Here is a 24427-nt window from a genome sequence, read left to right on the forward strand (position 1 = left end):
ATGGCGGACACCCAAAAATCCCCTTGACTTGGTGAAAAACAAGTTGACATGGATCATGGTAAATGAATGCCTTTCGGCGATCCTATTAGACAAACAAGCTAGGTTTGAAAAGATCTTGGAACCTGGATTAAATATTTGTCTGACCCCTTGTGAGCTGTCAGGGTTCAGATAAGCTCATACTATGGAGTGCACTCTGTTCTTTGGTATTCTATCCTCTTTTTCTATTCTTATCCCCCTCTTTTCTTTGGCTTACCTTTTTTTTTTATACTCTCCCTGCACTGTCGGGGAGATGGACGTTATAAAATATGTTACAATGAGTATATCATTAAAGGGAAGTTTATAATACTCTGTCCAAATGTTGAATTTAGTGACAGTATTTCTAGACCACACTGATCCTATGATGAATGGGATAGAGGATACTGGCCTCTCGGTTATGTTACCATTGTCTTTCCCTTCCTTCCTCCTATCGAGTTTGGGGGAGCGACGGGGAAACCTTAAGATACTTATAGTCGCCTCCAGGGTGCAGAAATGTTGTTTTGTTGTATAATTTTCCCTTTTTTAAATTTTTTTTTTTCTCTATCCCTGATATGGGGTAATGAGCGGTAACAGTTGTGCAGGTCATAAGATGTTAAAACTCTTCCCCAAATGTTCTCTGTACTGCCACACAGCTTTATGATACATTGTTCAATCTTTTAACTTTCTAATTGTCCTGTAAACTTCAATAAAAATCATTGAAACTACCACATTTAGACCACATATACAGGCATTACTTTGGGAGATTTTCTTTCACTCCCTGTTGTGCCATTGGGAAATCTCTCTAGCATAGGCTCTAAAAACGATGAAACCATAGCTTAGCCCTCCCTTCTCTATCTAAAACAAAAAAATGCTGTCTTAAACTCAAATTTCGTTTCCTACACTTCTCCACTAAAGTTTTTTGAGTTTTTCTACAGACATTAAAGGGTCTATTTATAAATGTTTTTCACAAAAGATTCACACATTTTTCCATTTGAATCCAATTAGGAAAATGTGTAAATTTTGTGTAAAAGCATTTATATATAGACCCCTAAATGTTCTGGCAAATGACACTGTCATACCTAGTGGCAGCTAGTCTTTAGCACCTAAGTGCTTTTATTCCTTTTTACTGCCATTTTCTAACAGACAAACATTTTCTAACGTTATCTTAGGAGATCATCCTCTTGTTGTACAGTTTGCTGCTAAAGAAGCAAAGGTTTTAGCTGATGCAGCCCATCTTTTAAGTCCTTTTGCTGGTGGCATTGATCTAAATTGTGGGTGTCCTCAGAGGTAAGTCTGATCTTTCTATAGCTAGTGTTATTCATAATTCGTATTTTGACTGTTACTTTTATCTTTGGCTTACAAATACATTACTGTGGTACAGTTCTGCAGTCTGGGACATCCAGCATGTTTGTTGATTTGCTGAGTTGCAGTGACTTTTTTTGAACCAAAAGCTCTGTGGCGAAAAAGGCAGCTGTCAGGACACAGAAGCAGAACATTTAGGCATACCTGTTCTCATCCATAGACTACCAAAAATTTAAGCCATTTCACATTTCCTGTATGGCGAAAAGGGGTCAGATTTATTTTTATTTTTTTATCCAAACCAACTGCTTCCTATGACAGGTTGCAATAAGTAGCATATTGTGAAGTGTTTGTGTGATCACCACTTTTTACAATTCTTCAATTGTAAAGTAGAATTCCAGCCTAAACCTAACTAGTCTTAAAAATGTCCTTTCCCACACTTATGCTGACTTAGCTGTGTAAACAAGATTGTGTACATACTAGCCTATTTTCACCCTGCTTTGGTCCAGTCACATGATCTGACTCCCCTGGCTGCAGTTGGGGAGGATGGAGCGCCGACAGCGTCTACGACATGGGAGCCTATCAGTGATGTCACCACTCCCAGAATCTCCAGCCATTGTCGAGACCTTTCCCCTCTCCCCTGCAGCTGACACAATGAATCACATGACTGGACCAGAGAGGGAGGAAAATAGGTAAGTATAAACATCTTTTGAACACAGATTAGTCGCCATAGGTGTTAGGTGAGGGGCGGAGACTTTTTTTAGGGCTAGTGAGGTTTAAGCTGGAATTCTGCTTAAGTCCAACCATCCAGTGTATAGCAATTTAAAAGATGCCTTCTGGGTATTCAGCTTTGTCCCTGCTAAAAGTTAGGACAGATGGTACATTTCTTGTTTAAAATCAATTCTGTCATTCTCCCCCTGCGTGTAATCTATGGACGTTAACCTGCCCCTTGATTACTGGGACAAGCATGGAGCTCATGTGTATCCCCTCAAGCTGTCCTTCCCCTTGTCACACGATGGAGGAGAAATCATTATCTCATCTATCTCTAAAGATGAGATGCTTGTTTCCATTCCTCTCTCCCCACCTGTGAAGGTATACTGAAGCCTGGTACACACGATGAGACTATAGGCCAAATATTTTTTTGCATGCTAGTCTCATATCGAAAATGAAGAGGTTATTAAGTTAGGAAAATTCTCGTACAACAGAATACAACTTTGGAATTGATGGTAATGTATTGTATTGTATTCTTTTGTTTCCGAGCATGCACGGTCTTGGTCACTCAATTTTCCTACAAATACTATACTAATTACACGAAAATCATTCCTTTTGTTATTTTACAAGAAATATTTTCGTGTTTGTCCCTTCGGATATTTTCGCATGAACTGTCGTGATCAGCTCTCGAAAGCTGTGTACTAGCAAATAGATTATCAGACGATCGCTTTTTTTTTTTTTTTCATTTTGTGTCCAATTTTCTCATCGTGTACACTAGGCTTGAGAATGCATTGAATTCATGAAGATGTAGTTTCATATCAGGGCACTAAACTGCAAACCCAGAAAAGCTTTGCAGATGCATTTTTTTTATAAGAGACAGAAAATGCAGAATACTAGAACAACGGGGTAAGCTAATTCTTCAGAGAAATTAATATGCACATGAAGATTGGCATGCTGAAATTGGATTTTCAGTGGCAAAGGTGAACTGAGCCTTTTGAAATGAAACTCTACTTTTGTTAGTTAAAAAAAATAAAACAATCCTTTTCAGATCACTGAAAGAATTTTAGAAAATTTCATTGCCTAATCTTCAGGGCGGTTCACACTGGTCCAACATGTGCTCTGACTTCCAGAGCACAAGTTGCATGACATGTCAAAATAAATGGTTCCCTTTGAGAGCCATCTGAAAGTGATTGTAAAGTCTCCTTTTTTTCACAAAAAAATAACAAACATGTCATACTTGCCTGCTCTATTGCAGTGGATTTGCACAGAGCAGCCTGGATCCTCCTCTTCTTGGGTCCCTCTTCTGTGCTCCTGCCCCCTCCCTCCTGTTCAGTGCCCCCACAGCAAGCAGCTTGCTATGGGAGCACCCGAGCCAAATCACAGCTCCCTGTGTCCATTCCGACCCCTGACCCAGCTCGCCCCCTCTCTCCCCCAATTTTGCTAGCTGGCTTTGACAACAGCGACAGCCAATGGCGCCGCTGCTGTGTCTCAGCCAATCAGAAGAGAGAATCTCAGACGGCTAAGACACTTGCGGACATTGCTGGACAGAGAGGCACCTCAGGTAAGTGTGAGGGGGGCTGCTGCACACAGAAAGCTTTTTATCTTAATGCATGAAATGCATTAAGATAATAAAAACCTTCTGCCTTTACAACTCCTTTAACTGACTTTGAAAATGCTTCCTGCACTACTTTGGTCTGACTTGGGCACGATTTCAGCCCTTTGATTTGAATGGAAGTCAGGATCATCATCTTGATTGATCCAACTTGTGGCATGCGACTTGTGCTCTGAGGATCTTGAGGGGAACCCCACATCAAAATTAAAAAAAAAAAGGCGTGGGGTCCCCCCCCCCCATAGACCATATCGAACCCTTTGCTCTGGCTCTGGTATGGATTTTAAGGGGACACCAAATTTTTTTCTTTTTTTTTTTTTTTTTTTTAAACGTCGTGGGGTCTCTCACCCAGAATCCATACCAGACACTTATCCGAGCATGCAGCCCGGTAGGTCAGGAAAGGGGGGGAGCAAACGCACCCCCCCCCTCCACACTCCTGGACCGTACCAGGCCACATGCCTTCAACATGGGGGAGTAGGTGCTTTGGGGCAGGGGCACCTTGTCCCCATGTTGATGTGGACAAGGACCTTCCCTGGGCGGTGGTGGCGGGGGGGGGGGGCTTATCGGAATCTGGAAGCCCCCTTTAATAAGGGGGCCCCCAGATCCCACGCCCCACCATGTGAATGAGTATGGGGTATGGCCACGTTATTATCTTTTAAAGCAACGCAGTGCCTTCTCACAAAAAAATGGCCTGGTCATTGAGCAGCCAAATCTTCTGAGGCTGAAGTGGTTAAAAAAAAAAGTTTTGCCCTTTAGTTATACTTTAATGAAACCTATGGGTCTTACATGATTGCATTTAATCTCTATTATCACCCAGAACACTATGTATCAGGTTAATTTGTCACCAATTTACTCCAGTTGTTTTTGTTAGGCCTTTAATCCATTGCTCCATTCTATCATTTGTAGTTTATGCATAATATTACTGTTGTGTTTTTCTTTAAAAGGTGGGCAATGTCTGAAGGCTATGGGGCTTGCTTAATAAACCAGCCTGATTTAGTCAGCGATATGGTGAGACAAGTACGAAACCGAGTTGAAAACCCAAACTTTTCAGTGTCAATCAAAATAAGGTAATGTTTAAAGTGGACTTCCAGGCAAAAATGAGAATCTGCTCTAGAGTTCTATGATTGCTGTTATTGACTCTTGTAGTATCCACTATTTAGTTTTATAATTGGCTGATTTAGAAACTGATATCTAAGCAAGCTCCTCTCTTAGACCGATAGTGGCTGATTTACGCAGCCGAATGTGGCTGCTCACTGACACTTCCACGTACCATTGTCAGTCCCAGTTCTCCACAGCCAGTTAGCTCCGTTCTTCCCCACTCAGTCCCGCCTCTAATCCCCTCCTTGTGATGTATGCATGTCATATGTTCACATACTGTTTTCTGTCCCAGTACTCCCCAGCCAGCCAGCTCTGCCCAACTCTGTCCCACCTTTTTGTGACGTATGAACATCATGTGCCTTCTCATGAATGATGGCGCTGGATGAGAATGCACACGCCCACTGGCCACTCTGCATGTTAATGCATGGGGATTGAGGTCATGTGACCAGGAGTAATGCAGCCAAAAAAAAACAGCAATTTTTAGCTTTTGGGGTGTATCATAGAGGTTAATGATTGCTTAGAATTGTGGTGGGCTTCTCAAGGCATTAAAGCTTTATAACCACTTTTTAATTTTCACTCTGCTGTATGCTTTTGTAGTCTGAACAGGTTTTATAATTCTTTTTCTTTAGACCCCTGTTCCACCAGGTAACTTAGTGGAATACGTTGTCTTAGCACACCTTTTGTTTTACCCGGCTAGCAGTGAGCCAAAACTCCAGTAGTCATAACCTCTGCTGAGCTCTGGGAATACATTTTTAACCACTTCAGCCCAGAAGGTTTTACCCACTTCCTGAGCAGGCCACTTTTTGCAATACGGCACTGCGTCGCTTTAACTGACAATTGTGCCGACGTGTGACGCTGTACCCAAATAAAATTGATATCCTTTATTCCCACAAATAGAGCTTTCTTTTGGTGGTATTTAATCACCTCTGCGTTTTTTGTTTTTTTTTTTTGTTTTTTGCGCTATAAACAAAAAAAGACCAACAAATTTGAAAAAAAAAAAAAATTATTTTTTACTTTTTGCTATAACACATATCCAAAAAAAAACAAATAAAAAAATATTTTCTTCAATTTAGGCCAATTTGTATTCTGCTTAAAATTTTTGGTAAAAAAAAATCCCAATAAGCTTATATTGATTGGTTTACGCAAAAGTTATAGCGTCTACAAAATAGGGAATAGATTTAGGGACTTTTAATTTTTGAATTGCTTTTACTGGCAATGGCGGTGATCTGCAATTTTTAGCGGGACTGCGACGTTGCGGAGGACAAATCTGACACTAAGTGACACTTTTTGGTGACCAGTGACACCCATACAGTGATCAGTGCTAAAAAAAAATGCACTGATCCCTGTATAAATGACACTGGCAGGGAAGGGGTTAACTACAGGGGCATATAATAAAACAAAGGATTCGCCCTGGGACTTTGAATGAAGTGGGTACCGTTTCCGCCAGTAAACATAACAGTAGTAAATACAGTATATGGTTTATTCAAGTCAAATTGTTTACATGCATAGATAACACCAACAGTTGCCAATCAAAAAAAGATATATAAACAAGAAATATTGGTACATGGATGTAATAGCAGTCATAGTACACGGGCATCATACTACCTGACTAGTTTTGCGAGATCCAGCTCGCTCTTCAGGGGTGGATGTGTGTAACAATGTACCACTGAGCTTGACAATGGCTACAGGTGTGCAGCTCCAAGATAGCGGCAGCAAGTGCCTCACCAGGGAGCTGAGGGGCAAAGTCAGATGGGACCCCACCAGGGGCCAAACGGAGAGCAGGCATGGCATAGGTGTAGTGATGTAACCCTAGAGACCTCGGTAGTCCATAAAAATTATAGGCTGAGTATGGTGAATATCTTGAGTATAAGAGTAATGAGACACAGCAAGCAACCTCCACAGCTGTGTGTATCCTCAGTGAAGAGTGATTGGCAGCCGTTGGTGTTATCTATGCATGTAAACAATTTGACTTGAATAAACCATATTTGGAATATGCGGGACAAATCTGTCCCCGTTCCAGTCACCTGGGACGCCTTCGAAGCCACTGTGAGGGGTAGTTTCCAGGAGCACATTGGGAGGGTCCGCAGAGGGGCTCGCAGGGCGCTGCAGGAGGCCGAAGCCAAAGTCGGGGCCCTGGAGACTGCTTAAATTCAGGAGCGCACTCCGCAGACGTACTCCTCATTTCAGGAGGCCCTGCGGGATGTGTCCCTAATCCGAGTCTCCACTACAAAAATCCACTTACTCCACCAGAGTCAAAGAATAAACCATATACTGTATTTACTACTGTTATGTTTACTGGCGGAAACTATACCCACTTCATTTAAAGTCCCAGGGCGAATCCTTTGATTTTTTTATATGTTACAGGTACGTGATATTGCGCACCTGGGCAGCCCTGCCACAGTAAATGTACGTGGGGCGGTCGGGAAGAAGTTAATGCTTACTTTTTACAGAAGTCACTGATTTACTGCACATCAGAATGAGACCCTGCTCACATAGAAAATGAAGTAGAGTCAATGGTTTCCTGCACAGAGGAAATTGAGTACAAGAACAAAGCCCTCATGCAGCACGCACAGCTAATTCACCAATATCGGTGCATCGGGTAAAATGTGCGCTACAGTATGCCTAGTTCACTCCCCAGTATTCATTCACAAGTAAATCACCGAATCACTTCTCAGTACCCAATCCAACAGTCAACTCACTCTGCTGTATTGATGTCACTGCTGAGAGTTGCCAGAGTATAGATTAGCTAGTTCTATTTTTAGACGTTTAGGGGGCAGAATTTAGGATATTGAAAGACTTAACATTGATGTCAGCAAAGCTATCCTCACTGGTTAACTGACTTATTGCATAATCTAACTAGACTTACTTGAAGAGTGAAATTTTAATATTAAGATAACCACACACACATCACAGTCTAGGTGTACAATGTATGTGCAGTTTCCTTTAGATTTAGCCACTATGAAGTATGACTGTCTGCCTTAACAATTATACAATTTGATAAAAACGTGTGAACAGCTTAAAAATGTGCCTAGATGGAGTAAAAAAAGTTTCACATAATCTCGGCCATAATTTATAAGTGCTTTGGATCTTAGATAAATAGAATTGTATAGTTATCTAAATGCAGTAGATTGTACAGTTAGGTTGTAAGTAACAGTTATGTAATAGTCTATTACTTCGCCTCACCTTTGATTTGGGACTTCTTAAGGAGCTGCAGTGATAACAAAAAAGTAGTGTGCAAAGACACTTTGCTTGACATCCTGCTGTTCAGCAGGATACCAGTCATTATTCACATTAAAAGTGTCATTAGTAAAATATTCATTCTGACTCCTCTGTATGAATTACTGCATGGTGCCTATTTCACTACCCTAACTATTGTGATGAATATATTGTATCCTGATAAACTGTATGCACTATGTGATGTTAGTATTCAGTTTAAAGTCTAATTTCACTTGCATTTGTATTAGTTTCCATAAATACATGCCTATCAAGCTATGCAGCAAAAGTAATAATTACAGCTGTTGTTTGAGACTGCCAGAGGTGCTTGAGCAGTTGTAGCAACAGCTTTTTTTTTTTTGTTTTGCTTTTTTCAGATTTAAAAATTAAAATACGAATATAAATAAGGCATGTGAAAAAAAAAATATAATAAATATAGCACACACTATCAATATTAATGCGTACGAACAACTTAAGCCGGCTATGCAGGGATCAAAATTTGGCTGGTTCAGCAGGGACCAGTGAATTTTGATCCATGTATGGGCACCCTGGATGTACACAAGTTGATCTATCAATTGACTTGTGTACAACCAGCCTGTTGGGTTTTCCCAAACGATTAGTGCTGCCGGTTACAGCTGGCGACACTAATCATTGCGTTCTGTCAAATAGCGCTGAGGGAGGGATGGTGGAAGGAAAGAAAATTGCATAATCCTTGGTCTGCCTTACAGTAAGCAAAATACAAGGTTTTTCTTGACAGCGGTTCTTCATTAAATAATACCCAACCCCTAGAACCACATGCCACAATCAGATTTTACAATCTGTTAGGACCCTTTGTAAGATCACTTTTCTCCTCAGTCATCTTTCAGGATAGCGCATAAGAGAATGCAGCTCTACCCGTCCTAACAGAAAAAGCCACCACACAAATCTTTAAAAGGAGGATCCTCCCCAGTGTACACCAGGCCTTCTTTCAAGGTAATCCTCAAACCCGCAGGCATCCCTCTTATGGCCAAGGCATGTACTGAAGCTCTTTCTCTCTAGTGATCAGAGATAGTCTGGATTGCCCGGTGACTTGCTGGCCATTAGGGAGGTGGGGAGCTCTCTCCTCTCCATATTGTGCAGTGATCCCAGTCCCTTTTCCAAATTACACTACTACCAGAAGGGGTGGAGCACTATGGCAATGAACTCCTCCCCCTGTGGAACACAGAGATAGTGGTTGGCTTTCAGCTGAGGCTTATGTCTCAGCAACTCAAGGACTCTGGACCAGACATTTTTAAGGGTCGTTTGGCTCTGCTATGCTGTTTGCAATAATGGATTTTGGTAGTTCAGTGGCATCCATAGCAACAACAGGTGCAGGGGCTTTTCTATGCAGTTTTCTTACTTATGTGCTTTTTTGGGGGTTTTTTGTTCAATGAGAAAACAAAGATGTTCCCACGCAGTCTGTCCTGGACCTGTTTAGAGTTAGACACAAGAACTTATTGCCAAAACACTTATGCCGCGTATACACGGTCGGAATTTGCAACAACAAATGTTCGTTGTGAGCTTGTTGTCGGAAATTCCGAACGTGGCGTTCTTGACGTTCAGAATTTTCGACATTTGTGTGACCGTGTGTATGCAAGACAAGTTTGAGCCAACATCCGTCAGAAAAAAAATCCAGGATTTTGTTGTCGGAATGTCCGATCGTTTTGCTTTGTTTCTGGCACAAGAGCCTTTGCCTTAATGGGACATGCATATCTTGACACAGTGGGTTGAACCCTGTTTTGTGTTCTAGTTTAAGACCACTAAAAAAAAAAAAAGCGAAACCCTCTCAAATGGTGAAAAGGAGCTGCATTTCTTGCAGCTTGAATCTGAAAGGTTCTTGAGGAAAAAAAAATTGCAGCATCAGGTTTGCATAGATGTTAAGGGAAAACCTCTGTGTCATGGTAAAATCTGTTCACCAGTGTAAAGAAAGAATCATTTTTCACAGCCTTCCAATCTTCAGAACAAAATTTAAGAACTAAAAAAAAGCATTTGATATTAAAAACCTAGCAGCTAGCACAATACCATAATACATAGCATATTAAACATCACAAAACAATAGTGCTGTACTAAGATAAATTAAAATGTAAGTGCAAATAAATCAAACTATTATGTGTCATCGCAAATTAAAAAATAAAACAAAGAAATCCAAAAGTGAAGCCATAAACCAAAGGTTGGAGGAAAGAACATCGTTTTATTCCCCCATCAACACAGTCAGGCTTCATGTACACTGCTGCTGGTAAACGGACGTTTAGGAGCAGTTGGACGTTTCTTTTTTTCAGCTGCCCCTGATTTCTCCTCTGTTATCTTATCAGTACATATACACAGGGTCGTTTATAGTCGTTTCTAGGCAGTTGAGTTTAGAACCATTTTTTGGAAAGCAAAAAAAGCGTTCAGGACGGATGTTCAGAGGCATTTGAAACACCAAATGCCTGTAACAGCTTGTAAATGCGGTAAGGCTTAATGTACACGGGACGTTTTTACAACCTCTCCTGAATGATTTAACTTGACAGATAGTAACCCATGTTTAAAACGTCACACCGCGTTTAGCCATGTTTGCGTTTAGAAGCGTTTGAAAAAAAAATATATATATTTTTTTCAAAATAGCCAAAAATGAAAAACGCCTGTAAACGAAACGTGGCTAAACGCGAGTTACCGCGTTTAGACACGTTTAGAAGCGTTTGGCGGTTGAAATGCCTCTAAACTCACCGTCTGAACTCATTTTTTTGCTTTCCAAAAAAGGCCTCTAAACTCGACTGCCTAAAAACGTCATTAAGCGAACCTGTGTACATGTACACATAAGATAACTTTGGATGAGTTCAGGAGCAGCTGAAAAAAGCAGCCAACTGCCTCTGAACGTCCATTTACCAGCAGCAGTGTACATGAGGCCTAACTTTCCTTTAACTGCATTTCGTTTACAGGCGCTTTTAATTTTTGACTATTTTGAAAAAAAAAAAAAAAAAAACACTTCTAAACGCAAACGTGGCTTGCAAACACTGAAAAACTGACTTTTTTAAACGTTGATTACTATCTGTCAAGTTAAATTGTTCAGGAGAGGTTGTAAAACATCCCGTGTACATTAAGCCTCAGTGTTGATGGGAGAATCCCTCCCATGGAACTATTGTGTTTTCCTAGAAGGGGATGTGCGTCTCTGCTAGAAGAACTCACAGTGATTATTGCTAGCCACTGACTAGCAATATCACATGAGGAATCTGACATGCTGGTTGTACCCAAGTCGATGGGTTTGGGGTGGCTGCTAAATCTGGAGTGAAACCTAAGAGCCTTGTTTTTAGGCTTTGTGATCGACTCGAGACAACAAATGATTTCTTTCTCATAATCTCCAGAGACCACATCCACAGATTATTTCATACAATGCTACAACACTAATATACAGCTCCCAAAAAGGAGATATCAAGTGCGGAGCAAAGTTCTTCTAGTGCTAGCAGAAACTATTTGGAGGAAGTAGAGATTAACCTGGCCTCTTTTTCAGCTGTCTACCTAAGGGACAGCCTCAGCCAACTAGCCATTTACCTCATTTGTCACCAGATCCATGAATCTAAATGAGCCTTGAACGAGAGAGCCTTTTTTATGTCAGTAATGAGAGAGCCTACAGGTAGGTGCAGATCAAGAAAATATAGAGGTTTAAGGGTTTCTTTTCACTAAACAGGAGGGATTTGGGTATTTGGATTCAATTCTTGGCACATCCCTGGAGTTACTAACAGTGTTGTCTTTTTTCCTATTTCAGCTTTCTCTGCTATCAATTAGAAATACTTCTACTAGAAATTCTTAAAGCCCCGTTTTGACCGAAGAAGCCATTTTTTTTTTTTTTTTTTTTTTTTTTTTTTTTTAGCATTACTGTGTCTTTTAATACAGTCAACTTGGATGTTGCCAGGAAAGACCTTCTGTCTTTCTTTTTCTGTCAGTTCTACATGTAAGCATGTAACATTCCCCATGGTTCGTACAACCTGAAAATACTATACTCTATGTGATCTGTCACCCAACTGTATCCTCTTTTTTATTGTAAAACACTTTCAATAAAAACATTTTAAAAAAAAGAGCTTGACCGTCAGTACCCTAAATGTTCAAGTGGCAGCTTTTTTGCAGCAGTAGCAAGGTCTTGCAAGCTGCTTCTACCACCAACAACCCCTACCACCCAAACTGGTATGTTCTGTAGTATTCTCTTATGTGCTGATTTGAAAGACTACTGGAAAAATATACCTATTGGTAACGCTGTTTCCGGGAGTCTTTCAGGATTGCAGCAAATACCTGCCCATTTGTCCTCCTTTTAAAGGTTTGTGTGGTGGTGTTTCGGTGAGTAGGGTCACATTCACTCGTGTGCTGTGCTGAAAGACTCCTGGAAACAGTTACTTGGAAGTCTAATTAAAATTTTTCCCTTAATTATAATATTAAACTTAATTTTTTTAGATTATACTGTCAGATTGTAATGTGTGTGTGGTCTTCTTTTACTATGTGACCCGTATAAACCATGTATCTGTTATTTTTAGATTGAATGATAGAAAAAAAGATTTTACAATATGTTCTATGTCTTGTCTATGTCACTGATCAGGGATGGGTCACTTTGACTTATAAAATAAATGTACAAGCTTATCATCTTGTATGTGCTCCTGTCACGTACCTGGTAGGTTGTGAGCCTGAAGTGCAGGAAAAGACCTCCCTTACAGCTCCCACTCCCGTTCCCCTGGAATGGAGACAGAGGACCAGGAGTGAAGAGTGGTATGGGTGCCTGGCAGGATCAACAGTTGCTGAAAGTCCAGTAGTGGTGGCACCCTCTGAGGAGTAGACTGAGGACGGAGACTGGAGTGCAGGACTGGAACCAGGAACAACAGCAGGAGATAGCAGACTGGGAGCTGGACTGGAACACAGCAGAAGATAGCCTGGAACGCTGGACTGGAACACAGCAGAAGGTAGCCTGGAACGCCGGACTGGAACCAGGAACAACAGCAGGTAGTAGACTGGAACGCTGGACTGGAACCAGGAACAACAGCAGGTAGTAGACTGGAACGCTGGACTGGAACCAGGAACAACAGCAGGTAGTAGACTGGAACGCTGGACTGGAACCAGGAACAACAGCAGGTAGTAGACTGGAACGCTGGACTGGAACCAGGAACAACAGCAGGTAGTAGACTGGAACGCTGGACTGGAACACAGCAGAAGGTAGCCTGGAACGCCGGACTGGAACCAGGAACAACAGCAGGTAGTAGACTGGAACGCTGGACTGGACACAGCAGAAGATAGCCTGGAACGCTGGACTGGAACCAGGAACAACAGTAGGTAGTAGACTGGAACGCTGGACTGGAACACAGCAGAGATAGCCTGGAACGCTGGACTGGAACCAGGAACAACAGCAGGTAGTAGCAAACTGGAAGCTGGACTGGAACCAGGAACAACAGCAGGTAGCAGACTTGAAGCTGATGAACACAGCGGAGGGTCAACAAGCCGGTGGTCAGTAACGTTCGGACAGCAGAGGTACCAGGGGTAATACAGAGGGATGGTCAGGCAAGCCAAGAGAGTCTGGTGCAGGCAGATAGCAGGATCGTTAAACAGGAAGCCGGGTCGGATAACAGGAAACACAGATCAGATCAGGTAACACTCACAGAACGCTGTAGAGCAGACAGCAGGGATGGAGTGTGACAGGCAGGTTTAAATAGCCCGCCGGACACTAGCGGGAGTGCGCGCGCGCGTGCCTGTGCGTGACCGCACCCGTGAACGCGCGCGCATGCGCAATGGGACCCGTGGCCGGGTTCCCGTGCGCCTGGGACGCCGGTTACTGGCAGGATCTTCGTGACAGCTCCAAAAGTTTGTAGACTGTCATGGTAAGAAAGAACGCTGTTGACTTAGTTCAGGGGTTGCTAGATCTCATGCTGCCAGCAACCACAGCAAGAGATCTACTGGTTTTGGATGCCCTTGGAAAAAAGCCAGCATCAGGCACTGAACTCATAAATACTATAACTATAATACTCAAATCGGCACATAGTTATTGCATGTTGTTATAATATGCGTTCATATAAACTATATAGATAATGAATCTTGGTTCTCCAATATGAGATCTTACTGTTCGAATAACTTGTTTTGTCATTTCAGAGTTGGACTGATATATTTATACTGTGGTCTGTAACTCAGTTACCCAAGGTTTAAGAATCTGAACATTAAGACTTAAGCCTCGTACACACAGAACGAATGTCAGGAGACATTGGGCGTTTCAAAGAAAATGGCCAACATTTGGCCCGTGCATATGGCACTCTGTCGGACAGAAGTAAGCCGACTTCTTTTGGACAAGCATGCTGAAAAACCAGCAGCTGACCGACTCCCGATCAACGCTCTCAGCCAATGGCGGAGAATGCTAATCGGAGTGTTCCGGCGAGGGGGGGCCATCTCCCTGTCAGAACACAATAGCTCAGCAGGGGGCGATCGCTATACTAACTTCGGATTTTGGCAGAAACCATGAACCATACCACGACAGAAGTACAGTAAAATCACACTTGTTTATTAATAAAAATAAAAAGGTAACTAGAGTAAGCGTAGTCAAAGCATAGCCAGAGTCCAGTAACCAGATCGGGTAGTCAGCCAAGCCAGAGTACAGTAACCAGATCGGGTAATCAGCCAGGCCAGAAGTCAGGGATCCAAGTAGAGGAACAGCAAGCAGGATAAGGAGCCAGAAGGGATGTCAGCAAAGCCAGTCTTTAAACAGGAACGGAGGAGATGGTTTCTTGTGATGTGACCAAGGCGAAGGCAGGAATGAAGTGAGCTGGAAATCTTTGAGTAAGCGGGACTGACGAGCAGATCCACAACAGCTGGTTAACTGTGGAGAGAGATGAGAGCTGGCAATTAGCCGACAGCTGAGCGGCCAGCTCAGAGAAGGAAGGGCTGAGCCAGCCCTGACTGATCGTTATCTGGGTTGAACAAAAAAAAAAAAAAAATAAAAAACAGCTCATAGTGTGTACTAGGCTTTAGTCTTATTTGGAGATGTGTGCAATAGGCACCTCAATTGAGTATCTAGATTGCAATATAGCATCTTTCTCTATCGTTTATTGATGGACACAGCACTTCCGTTCTTGACCTTAGGGTTATATCACCACCTTTAGGAGTAGGACTAGGCAGAAAAAAAAGAACAAGCACAGTACCGCCTAGGGGTGATCCTTACTGGTAGTAACCCCCCACTCTGGTACAGGCACTCAGTTTTTTTCTGCCTAGTCTAGGAGGACCTGGCTCCCTGCTGGGACCTGTTTTTCCTTTTTGTTTTTTTATTTTATTTTTTATTATTTTGTTCCTATTAGTTTTGATCTGTATCTGCAATCAACTGCTGGGCTGGATGACAGGCTGGATATCATAGATCCTGGTAGTCTCCACAGCCTGGCCACCAAGCGTGCACAGACCTGAGCTCTGCTCTGAGTCGGCCGTGACGAGTCCCATCCTAGACCAGGGCGGCCAGCGGGCTAGACGCCTCACAGGGACACATATGACGAGGCACCTGATGTCTGGGTCACATTGTCACCGTGGCTGACAGTCACTTGGTTTAGATGGGAGGTGGATCTGTCTGGGGAGTGTGACCCGCAATCCCTCCTGGATGGTTAAGTATGCTCCACCAGCCCGGTCCGGGAACGGTTTGGAGCAGCTGGGTACTCTCTGGGATGGTCGGTTCTGGGGAATCTCCTCCTCTCCCTCCCCCCTGCCCCCTTGTTGAGCTGCCTCGCAGCTGTCGCAGTCGGTTGCTGGGTGCCACTAGGTGGACGCTTTGGCCCCTTCCTGACCTTTGTGGGGTCCCCTCCTAGCGGTTTCTGTGCTCTCCAGGTGCAGGGTGTGTGGCTGGCATCCTGCTCTGCGTGCAGCAGCCATTTGTTTGGGTCTGGGCGCTGCAGCCATTTTCCCCTAGCCGCGGTGGCCATTTTGCCTTAGTCTTTGGGCATTCCTGGCTTCGGGCTCTGTCTGCGGAAGTGCGGCCGGCGGCCATTTGCTTGTAGCCTCATGGGGGGACTTTTGCTGGTCCTTTAGAGCTGGAGCCTGGCACAAGCGCGGATCTCCTTGTGGCTTATCCAATCTGCCAGAGGAAGGACAGCGCGGTGGTGAGTCCTTCTGGGGTTCCCCCAGTCTTCGGCAGCTAGGGAGGTTGGTTTCCCTTCTCTCTTTCCCTTATGGGCGTTCGGTCCCTGGTGGTGTCCAGGCGAGCGTGGAACTTCCATGGCATCTGAAGCAGGTGCCCCTCAACCAGACACTCCCATGACAGCAGCTGGTCCCTCTGGGTCTGCTGTTCCCCTGGACGCTTTGTTGGCGGTCCCGGAATCCTTCATCTCCTGGGTTGAAGTGGCGTGCGGGCTTAAGGCACGTAAAAAACGTCTCCTACCCCCTCCATCTTCTGGGGAGAATTCTGGGGGTTTTGATCTGCATCTACAATCACCTGCTGGGCTGGGTGACAGGCTGGATATCATAGATCCTAGTAGTCTCCCCAGCCTGGACCCTGCCTGGAGGGCTCAGATGATGTAGCCCCTGATCCTTCGGACAGCGAGGAGGAATCCTCCGCGTCCGTTGCTGCGCATGAAAAAGCGCTGGTTGGGCACAGTCATTGCGGCGGTGCGGGAATCCTCCGCGTCTGTCGCTGCGCATGAAAAAGCGCTGGTGGGCACACTCATTACGGCGGTGCAGGATACCTTTTGAAAATTGCGGATCCGGGGGGGGCATCTGAAGAGGTGTCGGTCCCCTTTGGGTCTCATAAGCCGGTCTGCACCGCTAAGGTGTTTCCTTACCTGTCTTATTTCTATAGGTTTATTTACAATGATTGGGAAAGCCCGCAACGGTCCTTTTCAGTCCCGAGGCATTTTTCGGTGCGTTACCCCTTTGAGGAGAGTCTGCTGAAGAAATGGTCTTCTCCCTCCTGTCATTGATCCTCCAAATTCTAGGTTGAACAAGGTGACCGTGATTCCGGTGGAGGGGTCCCCTTCTTTCAAGGAACCTGCCGACAGAAAGGCCGAGGCGGTCGCTCGGTCAATTTTTACGATGGCAGGTTCGGCCCTTCATCCGGTGTTAGCCACGGCTCTGGTGTCACAGACGCTTACTGAGTGGGCTAAGTTGTTACACCGAGAGTCGTCCGGTCAGGATCCAGTCAGAAAATGCCACGGCAGTGGCTTACGTCAACCACCGGGGGGGGACGAGCTCAGCCGCGGCGCTGGAGGTCTCTCACATTCTGCGGTGGGCAGAACTTCATGAGCCGTCTATCTCCGCCGTGTACATTCCAGGCGTAGAGTTAATTTATGCCTTCCCTCCTCTCAAGCTCTTCCCTCGTCTGTTGTGCAGGGTAGAGGCCGAGGGGATACCGGTTATTCTAATCGCTCCAGATTGGTCTCAGCGTCCATGGTATACCGACGTGGTACCAGGGGGTGTCTGTCGGTGCGGGAGGACCTCCTGTTACAGGAACCGATATTCCACCCTGCTTTACCGTCTCTGGCTTTGACGGCCTGGCTATTGAAAGCCAGGTGCTGAGAGACCGAGGGTTGCCGGTTTCTGTGATTCCCACTATGTTGAAGGCGCGTAAGTTTACTTCACGGGGGATTTATTATCGCACCTGGAAGGCTTACATCTCTTTGTGTGGGACTGTGGGGTGGCATCCGTGCTCCTATTCGGTATCTAAGGTCCTTGTGTTCCTGCAGCGTGGGGTTGATTAGAAGCTCTGGCTATCTTTTTTCAGCGGTCGTTGGCTGCCCACTCGTTAGTTTTGATCTACATCTGCAATCAACTGCTGGGCTGCATAACAGTGCATACCTTTATTCAAGGGGTTTGGCACGTGGCTCCCCCGGTACGCTTGCCACTGTCTTCGTGGGATCTAAACCTGGTGCTCTCAGTACTTCAGATGCCACCGTTCGAGAACATTAGGGCGATCCCCTTACTCACGCTCTCTCAGAAGGTTGTCTTTCTAGTGGCTATTACGTCCACTCAGCAAGTTTCTGAGCTGGCGACCTTGTCGTGTAAGTCTCCCTATTTGGATGTGGTTCGGGTTCTCCGCGTGTATCTGTCGGTTACAGATCCTTTTCGGAAATCAGATTCGCTGTTTGTAAATGTGGATGGCACGAGGAAGTGCCTGGCGGCCTCTTCATCCACTATTTCTCGTTGGATCAGACAGACTAATTTCCAGGCTTATGCCATTAGGGGGCTGGTGCCATCCTTTCCCGTCACAGTGCATTCTACCAAGGTGATTATTGCTTCCTGAGCCTTCCGACATCAAGCGTCAGTATCTCAGTTGTGCACACTTTCACCAAGTTTTACAGGGTGGATGTTTGGGCATCTTCAGATGCAGGTTTCAGCCTCAAAGTTTTGCAGGCGGCCGTTTGAGGTTTTGGCTCCCCTTGCGGGGGTTCTGTTTGGGTGGAGGTTATTTTTTCCTTTTTTCTGTGTTCCCACCCCTTGTTGTGGCACTACTTTGGGACGTCCCTAAGGTCAAGAATGGAAGTGCTGTGTCTGTCAATGAGCGAAAGCCTGAAATCTCTTTCTCGGAGTTCATTGACTGACGCAGCACCTACACCTCCTGTTTGTGTTTTGCACTGCTTTGTAACAAACTGAGCTGCCTGTAGCAGAGTGGGGGGTTACTACCAGTAAGGACCACCCCTAGGCGGTGCTGTGCGTGTTCTTTTTTTTCTGCCTAGTCCTACTCCTAAAGGTGGTGATATAACCCTAAGGTCAAGAATGGAAGTGCTGTGTCCGTCAATGAACTCCGAAAAAGGGATTTTACGGTGAGTAGAAAAGAATCCAGTTTGTGCTAATACCTGTTTTTTATGTGCTACACTATGAAGTTATTGTCAAGATTCAGTTAACAGGCTAATGTGCCACCATTATTGCTACTTGTAGAAAATTACTGATGACCAGAGTGATGGAAAAAGCAGATTTTTGAGACTATGGAAGCAAACTTTATGCAAAATGGTAATATGTATGATTTGTTTTAGGATTCATGCGGACATAACCAAAACAGTAGACCTTTGTCAAAAGGCAGAAGCTGCGGGTGTGTCTTGGATTTCAGTACATGGGAGATTTCCTGAGGAAAGACATCAGCCTGTGCATTATGATGGGATAAAAGTTATTAAGGACAGCTTATCTATACCTGTTGTGGCCAATGGTGATATTAAAAGTTTAAAAGAAGCAGAGAATATACATCATATTACAGGAGCCGATGGTGAGATTTCAATTCTACTGAAAAGAGCATATATACCAATGCACAAAATGTAATTTAACTAGAGTAACAAATTGCTGCCTGGGTTTGTGTACTGTATGCCATGATTGCTTTGAGAATTCATAATACTTTATAGTAGAGTGCCTTCCCATTTATAACCAGAGGTCATTTTACAAACCTCATGATTGTCAGAGTGATCACATGATTGAAAACTGGTTGGTTTTTGATGATCGTTGATGAGAGACTAGTGCTATCAGTGCCAGCACACTCTCAGAAACTGATCCACAAAACAGAACGTAGGTTTACATTCGCTCATCACAGGGTACTATGCCTAAGAGCATTACTCTACAGGTTACAGTCAAGAAGGCGGTATTCTGTGGTAACATAAATGACATATTAATCCAGCAGTTCAACGTTGGATAAGTGTTCTACATATTCAGTTGCTATTTGTAGATTAGTTTATTAGAAGTGGAGTATGAATAGGCTAGGAAGATTCTGACTTATCTTTCATATAACCTTGAAAGACACACATCATCAGGAAATTGCATTAGTAGAATAATTACCAAACTTTATCATTACTCTAAAAGCAAAGTAATAAACTTTTACTGCTTCTACCACTCCTTATATATTCAACCTCACTGCCATGGAGAATTAATTTACATGACAAATACTTTAATTTATGTCTTCATTTGGTTTCAATTCTCTTTCTTAATTTTGGGAAATTTGACAGCTGTGTAGGCTATGCAGGGGTAAACGTTCAATGCATACAACACAACATAGAAAACAGCATCGGAGACCCTAATGGCAAGAAAGAAAGTCTTAGGGGGAGATTTATTAAAACTGATGCACACAGAATCTTATGCACCTGTGCATAGTAACCAATCAGCCTCTAACTTCAGGTTGTTCACTGGAGAGTGCAAACTTTGGTGCAGCTCTGCATAGAAACCAATAACCTTTTTTTTTTTTAAATCAAACAGGTACTCTATTCAAGATGGCAAAGTCAGATACAATCCGGTATCAATCAGACTAGCATAACAGATGAAAAAGGGAACACATGTTCCACAGCATTATTTCACCATACAGTAGTGTGAAGAGAAGGCAAACCTGTCAAGTAGTACATCATCAATGAGATCAGTAGTATTAAAAATACATCCTCATTTAAGCCTATATTGGACAAAACAGTCAAGTCAGACCTAGACAGCCGCTAACTAGATAAGATCAAAACCGTGTGTGTATTATGTTGGGCGCCAAGGGCACTGCAGTGACCGCATTTGAACAAGCTCATGAGGACTAAGGCAAGGGGTGTCTAGCCATGGTGCCCAAAGCCTTTCAAATTTTCCTTCACATCCCCTATGCTGGTAGACATACCTTTCAAATAAAAAGTAAAAAAGTGTGGCGCTAATGGGTAGTGAGACTCCTGTTGCTATACAGGTAGAAATAGTGGTTAGGAGAGAGTGAAAACACCTTCAGTGTAAATACGTGAAAAAATATTGTGTTTGTAAAACATACAAAAAATTATATATATATAGTGGGTAATATATACAATATGGGTGAAAACACAGTGTGTGTTTAAGAATAAAAAACTCAGTAAAAAACTGTAAATTAATTGGGAGACAATCATACATAAGGGATAAGACAAATAATTGTCAATGCAAGATATCTAAATGAGCTGAGTATGTTATTCCACAAAACCAAAATTCAATGGAGGTGGCAGACAAGAAAAGGGACATCGGCATCCCCAGGGGAAAACAAACATAAATAGGAACTCAAAAGTCTCTTAAATGGCCAGATGGGGTAGTCTCATTCAGTCCCACAGGCAACTGGGTGTAGGCCGTCTTCTCAAAAGGTAATTTAGAGGTTATTGGGAAAGGTCCCAATCAATACGCTGGATCTTGGCTCATATGGATAATTCCCACCAGGAGAAAGAGGAAAGCAAAAGAATGCCCTTACCAGATCCGGTGGACTCACAGGCCGTAGCGGTGAGTCAAACGAGCCTATACCGTTAGACGGTGTGAGGTAGAGGTTTGTGGGAAAACTTGTAAACCATCTTGTCAGCAGTCCTCAACTGAAGCACCGATTTGGAGTCCGGGGTCCCCAGGGTATGGTTCCGATCGCCAGATGACCGTTTCCTCAGAAGTCCATCATGTGTGCAAATAAGCAAGAGAGAGGAAAAAACTCCACATAGTGTAAATCCTTGGTTTGCAAAGAGCATAAAAGCACTTTATTTGAGGAGTGTACTCCGGAAAAAGATTTTTTTACAGACAGGGGGCGGTAAAAACTAGGCCCAATATAAAAACCGGCATAAAAATTATAAAAACAGGCGCAGTAGGTAGTGGTGGGGTATAGTCATAGAACCCGACGCGTTTCGCCTCCTAAGGCTTCTGCTGGGGTATGAATAAGCCCCCCACACAACTGCGCTTTATATACATAGAAATTAGAGTGTAACAGCTAATCAGCGCTGTTACACGGGACGACTTCCGGGTTCGGCAGCGTCATCCGTGACACAACGGTCACATGATGTTTTGTGGCCAATCAAATCCTAGGGGAGATGGTCTGAAACCAAGCCTCACTCTTGATCACCAATAGGTAGAGCGGCAATCCCATTCGTTCTGATAGACATGTGACAATCACATGATGAGGTAATGACAATGGGACGCTCTGAGTTTGCGTATCAGGGAGAGCAGGAAACCGAGGCCCAACAGATAGAGGCGTGGAACGCAAAACACAGCGGCGATCCACGCTGGTGGTGTCTATTTTTGATATACTAATGCGGTCCCGATCCCGGAAGTTTTCCCAGCATATCACCATATGAACATATAGAAATAGAAATGTATGTTCAATATGTGTTCATTAAAAAATCTTAATGAGTCAACCTGTGAAGGTACACAGGCAATATATATGACATTTTCACAAAAATTAAAGAAAGTTAAAAATAGCTAGAAGGAGAGTTGAACCTATTGGAATGTAGGAAAGCATACAACAGAGACTCATAAAAGGATCTATGGAAAAAATGTATGTGCTTAGTATCAAATGTGCATATAATTCAGTAGAATTAAAGAACTCCTAAGTGGAGTGAAGAATTAGGGAATTCAAGGAACACAGTGTCCTATCTAGAAAGGATAGTTAATAAGGTGAAAAAAGTGGAAATAACTGTTCAGCTAAGCAAAGGTGGATGCTCCTTCAGAGCCCTGTGGGGAGTTTGAGCATATAGCATGAGAGGAAGTCAATTGCTCAAACATAAGATGACAGCAGTCCAGTAGCGTTCGTAGAACTAAATGGTCTAGGGAGATGTTATGCAATCCCTAGATAAAAATTTCCAGGGGGGGGGGGTGGTGTATCAACGTCTAGGACTGATTTATGAAGGCGTTGATATCCCACTCCACGTTCAGTCCATGTGGCACATAGCATTTCATGAGGTGTATCCAAAAAGTTTCGAGTTTGGAGACACCCCTTGTGTTTGGTTCCCCCCTCCAATGTGGGACAAATTTGTCAATAATTTGGAACTTTGTTCCAGAAGGATTTTGGTTGTGGTGGAGTAAGTAGTGTTTGGGAATACTATGGTTGGTGCGTCCTTTTAGTATGGCTGTGATGTGTTCGTTCACTCGTATGGAGAAATTGCGTATAGTTCGTCCTATGTATTGCTTACCACAAGGGCAAGTAATAAGGTAAACTATAAATTTTGTGGTGCATGTCGCAAATTGTTTCATCTTGAATTCCCTCCCAGTGGAAGATGATATGAAGGTTTCAATTTTGCGAGATTTGCAAACATTGAGTTTGCAAACTGTACATTTCCTGCAGGGGTAAAAACCCTTGAGGTCATGGAAGAAAGATGGCGTCTTCGGGGGGTCAACCACTCCTGGTGCAATTCTGCCACCTATTGATGGTGCCCCTTTATAGATCACTCCAGCCTGATCGGGAAGTAATGGACCCAGTATTCGGTCATTTTTCAAAACCTTCCAATGTCTGGAGATGATGCTCTTTATCTGCTTATGTTGGATAGAATAGTTGGTGAGAAAGGCCCATCTGTGTTTAGCATCCAGAGGTTTTTTTGGTTGTTCCACTAGTAGTGATGAGCGATCAATGCGTACTATTTTCTGTATCTCCTGGTCAATTAGTTCTCCATCATAACCCTTTTCTTGGAAACTAGACTTAATAGTTTCTGCCTGTCTGAAGTAATCCGGCAGGAGAGAACAATTGCGTCTGATTCTCATCAGTTGACTTCGAGGTATTTATTTCAGCCATGCTGTATGGTGGCAGCTGTCGGTCGGGATATACCCGTTGCGGTCGGTGGCCTTGAAAAAAGTTTTCGTCTCCAAATGACCGTTGATAGCTGTGATTTCCAAATCTAGAAAATGTATTACAGACGGGCTGGCTTCATATGACAAGTGTATGCCCACCTCATTCACATTTAAGGTTAGCATAAAACGATCAAGGGAATCCATGGAGCCTCTCCATAGGAGGAGGATGTCGTCGATATACCTGGCCCAAAAGGCCAGCTGCAATGGTCTTTGGGCTCCGACGACATCCTCCTCCCACTTGGCCATAAAGATATTAGCCAGGCTGGGGGCGAATTTAGCCCCCATGGCTACTCCCTTCGTCTGTAGGTAATAGTGGTTGTCATACCAAAAGTAATTTGACTTGGTAGCAAAATGCAACAAATCTACAATGAACCTCTTTTGAGTCATGGGGATGTTCTTTTCTCTTGATAAAAAGAGTTCAACTGCTTCTATACCTAATTCGTGGGGGATGATGGTGTATAAGGAAGTAACGTCTGCGGTTACTAGTATAAGATCGTTAGTATACGTAACTTGTTGCAATTTGTTAATAGTATCTCGAGTATCTTTCAGAAAAGATGGTATTGTTTTTACTATGGGTTGTAAATAGTGGTCAATGTACTTCCCTATGCGGGAGGTCACGGAGTTGATTCCACTTATAATTGGACGACCAGGAGGTTGAGTGATGTTCTTGTGTACCTTGGGCAGATAGTACATTATAGGGATACGCGGAGCTACCGGGACCAAAAAATTTTTTTCTTTTTTGTCTAGTATGCCAAGCTGGAAGCCAGTATCAATCAGGTCTACTAGTCTTCTTTTAAAGCTTGTAGTGGGGTTGGATCCAAGGGGAAAATACGTTTCTGTGTCGCTTAGGATTCTTGTCATCTCAGCATGGTAATCTTTACTGTCAAGAACGACTATCCCTCCGCCCTTATCCGCCGGGCGGATGACAAGGTCTTTGCGTTCGCAAAGAGACCTCAGGCCCATTTTAATATTGGGATCAGAATAGTATTTCTTCTTTGG

At 43.5% G+C, this 24427-nt stretch overlaps 1 protein-coding gene across 2 annotated transcripts in view; it reads left to right on the plus strand.

Annotated features, from left to right (window-relative positions):
• Nucleotides 1-24427, plus strand: part of DUS4L (dihydrouridine synthase 4 like) — a 50586-nt gene that overhangs the window by 16715 nt on the left and 9444 nt on the right. Inside the window, exons 4-6 of one of the 2 annotated variants that reach the window (XM_073619668.1) lie at nucleotides 1185-1302; nucleotides 4579-4701; nucleotides 18907-19133. In XM_073619668.1, the coding sequence (XP_073475769.1) occupies nucleotides 1185-1302; nucleotides 4579-4701; nucleotides 18907-19133 (468 nt within the window). The remainder of the gene's footprint in view (nucleotides 1-1184; nucleotides 1303-4578; nucleotides 4702-18906; nucleotides 19134-24427) is intronic. The other variant, XM_073619669.1, reaches the window with a different exon arrangement.

The sequence above is a fragment of the Aquarana catesbeiana genome, linkage group LG03 (assembly GCF_042186555.1).
Source record: "Aquarana catesbeiana isolate 2022-GZ linkage group LG03, ASM4218655v1, whole genome shotgun sequence".
NCBI lineage: Eukaryota > Metazoa > Chordata > Amphibia > Anura > Ranidae > Aquarana > Aquarana catesbeiana.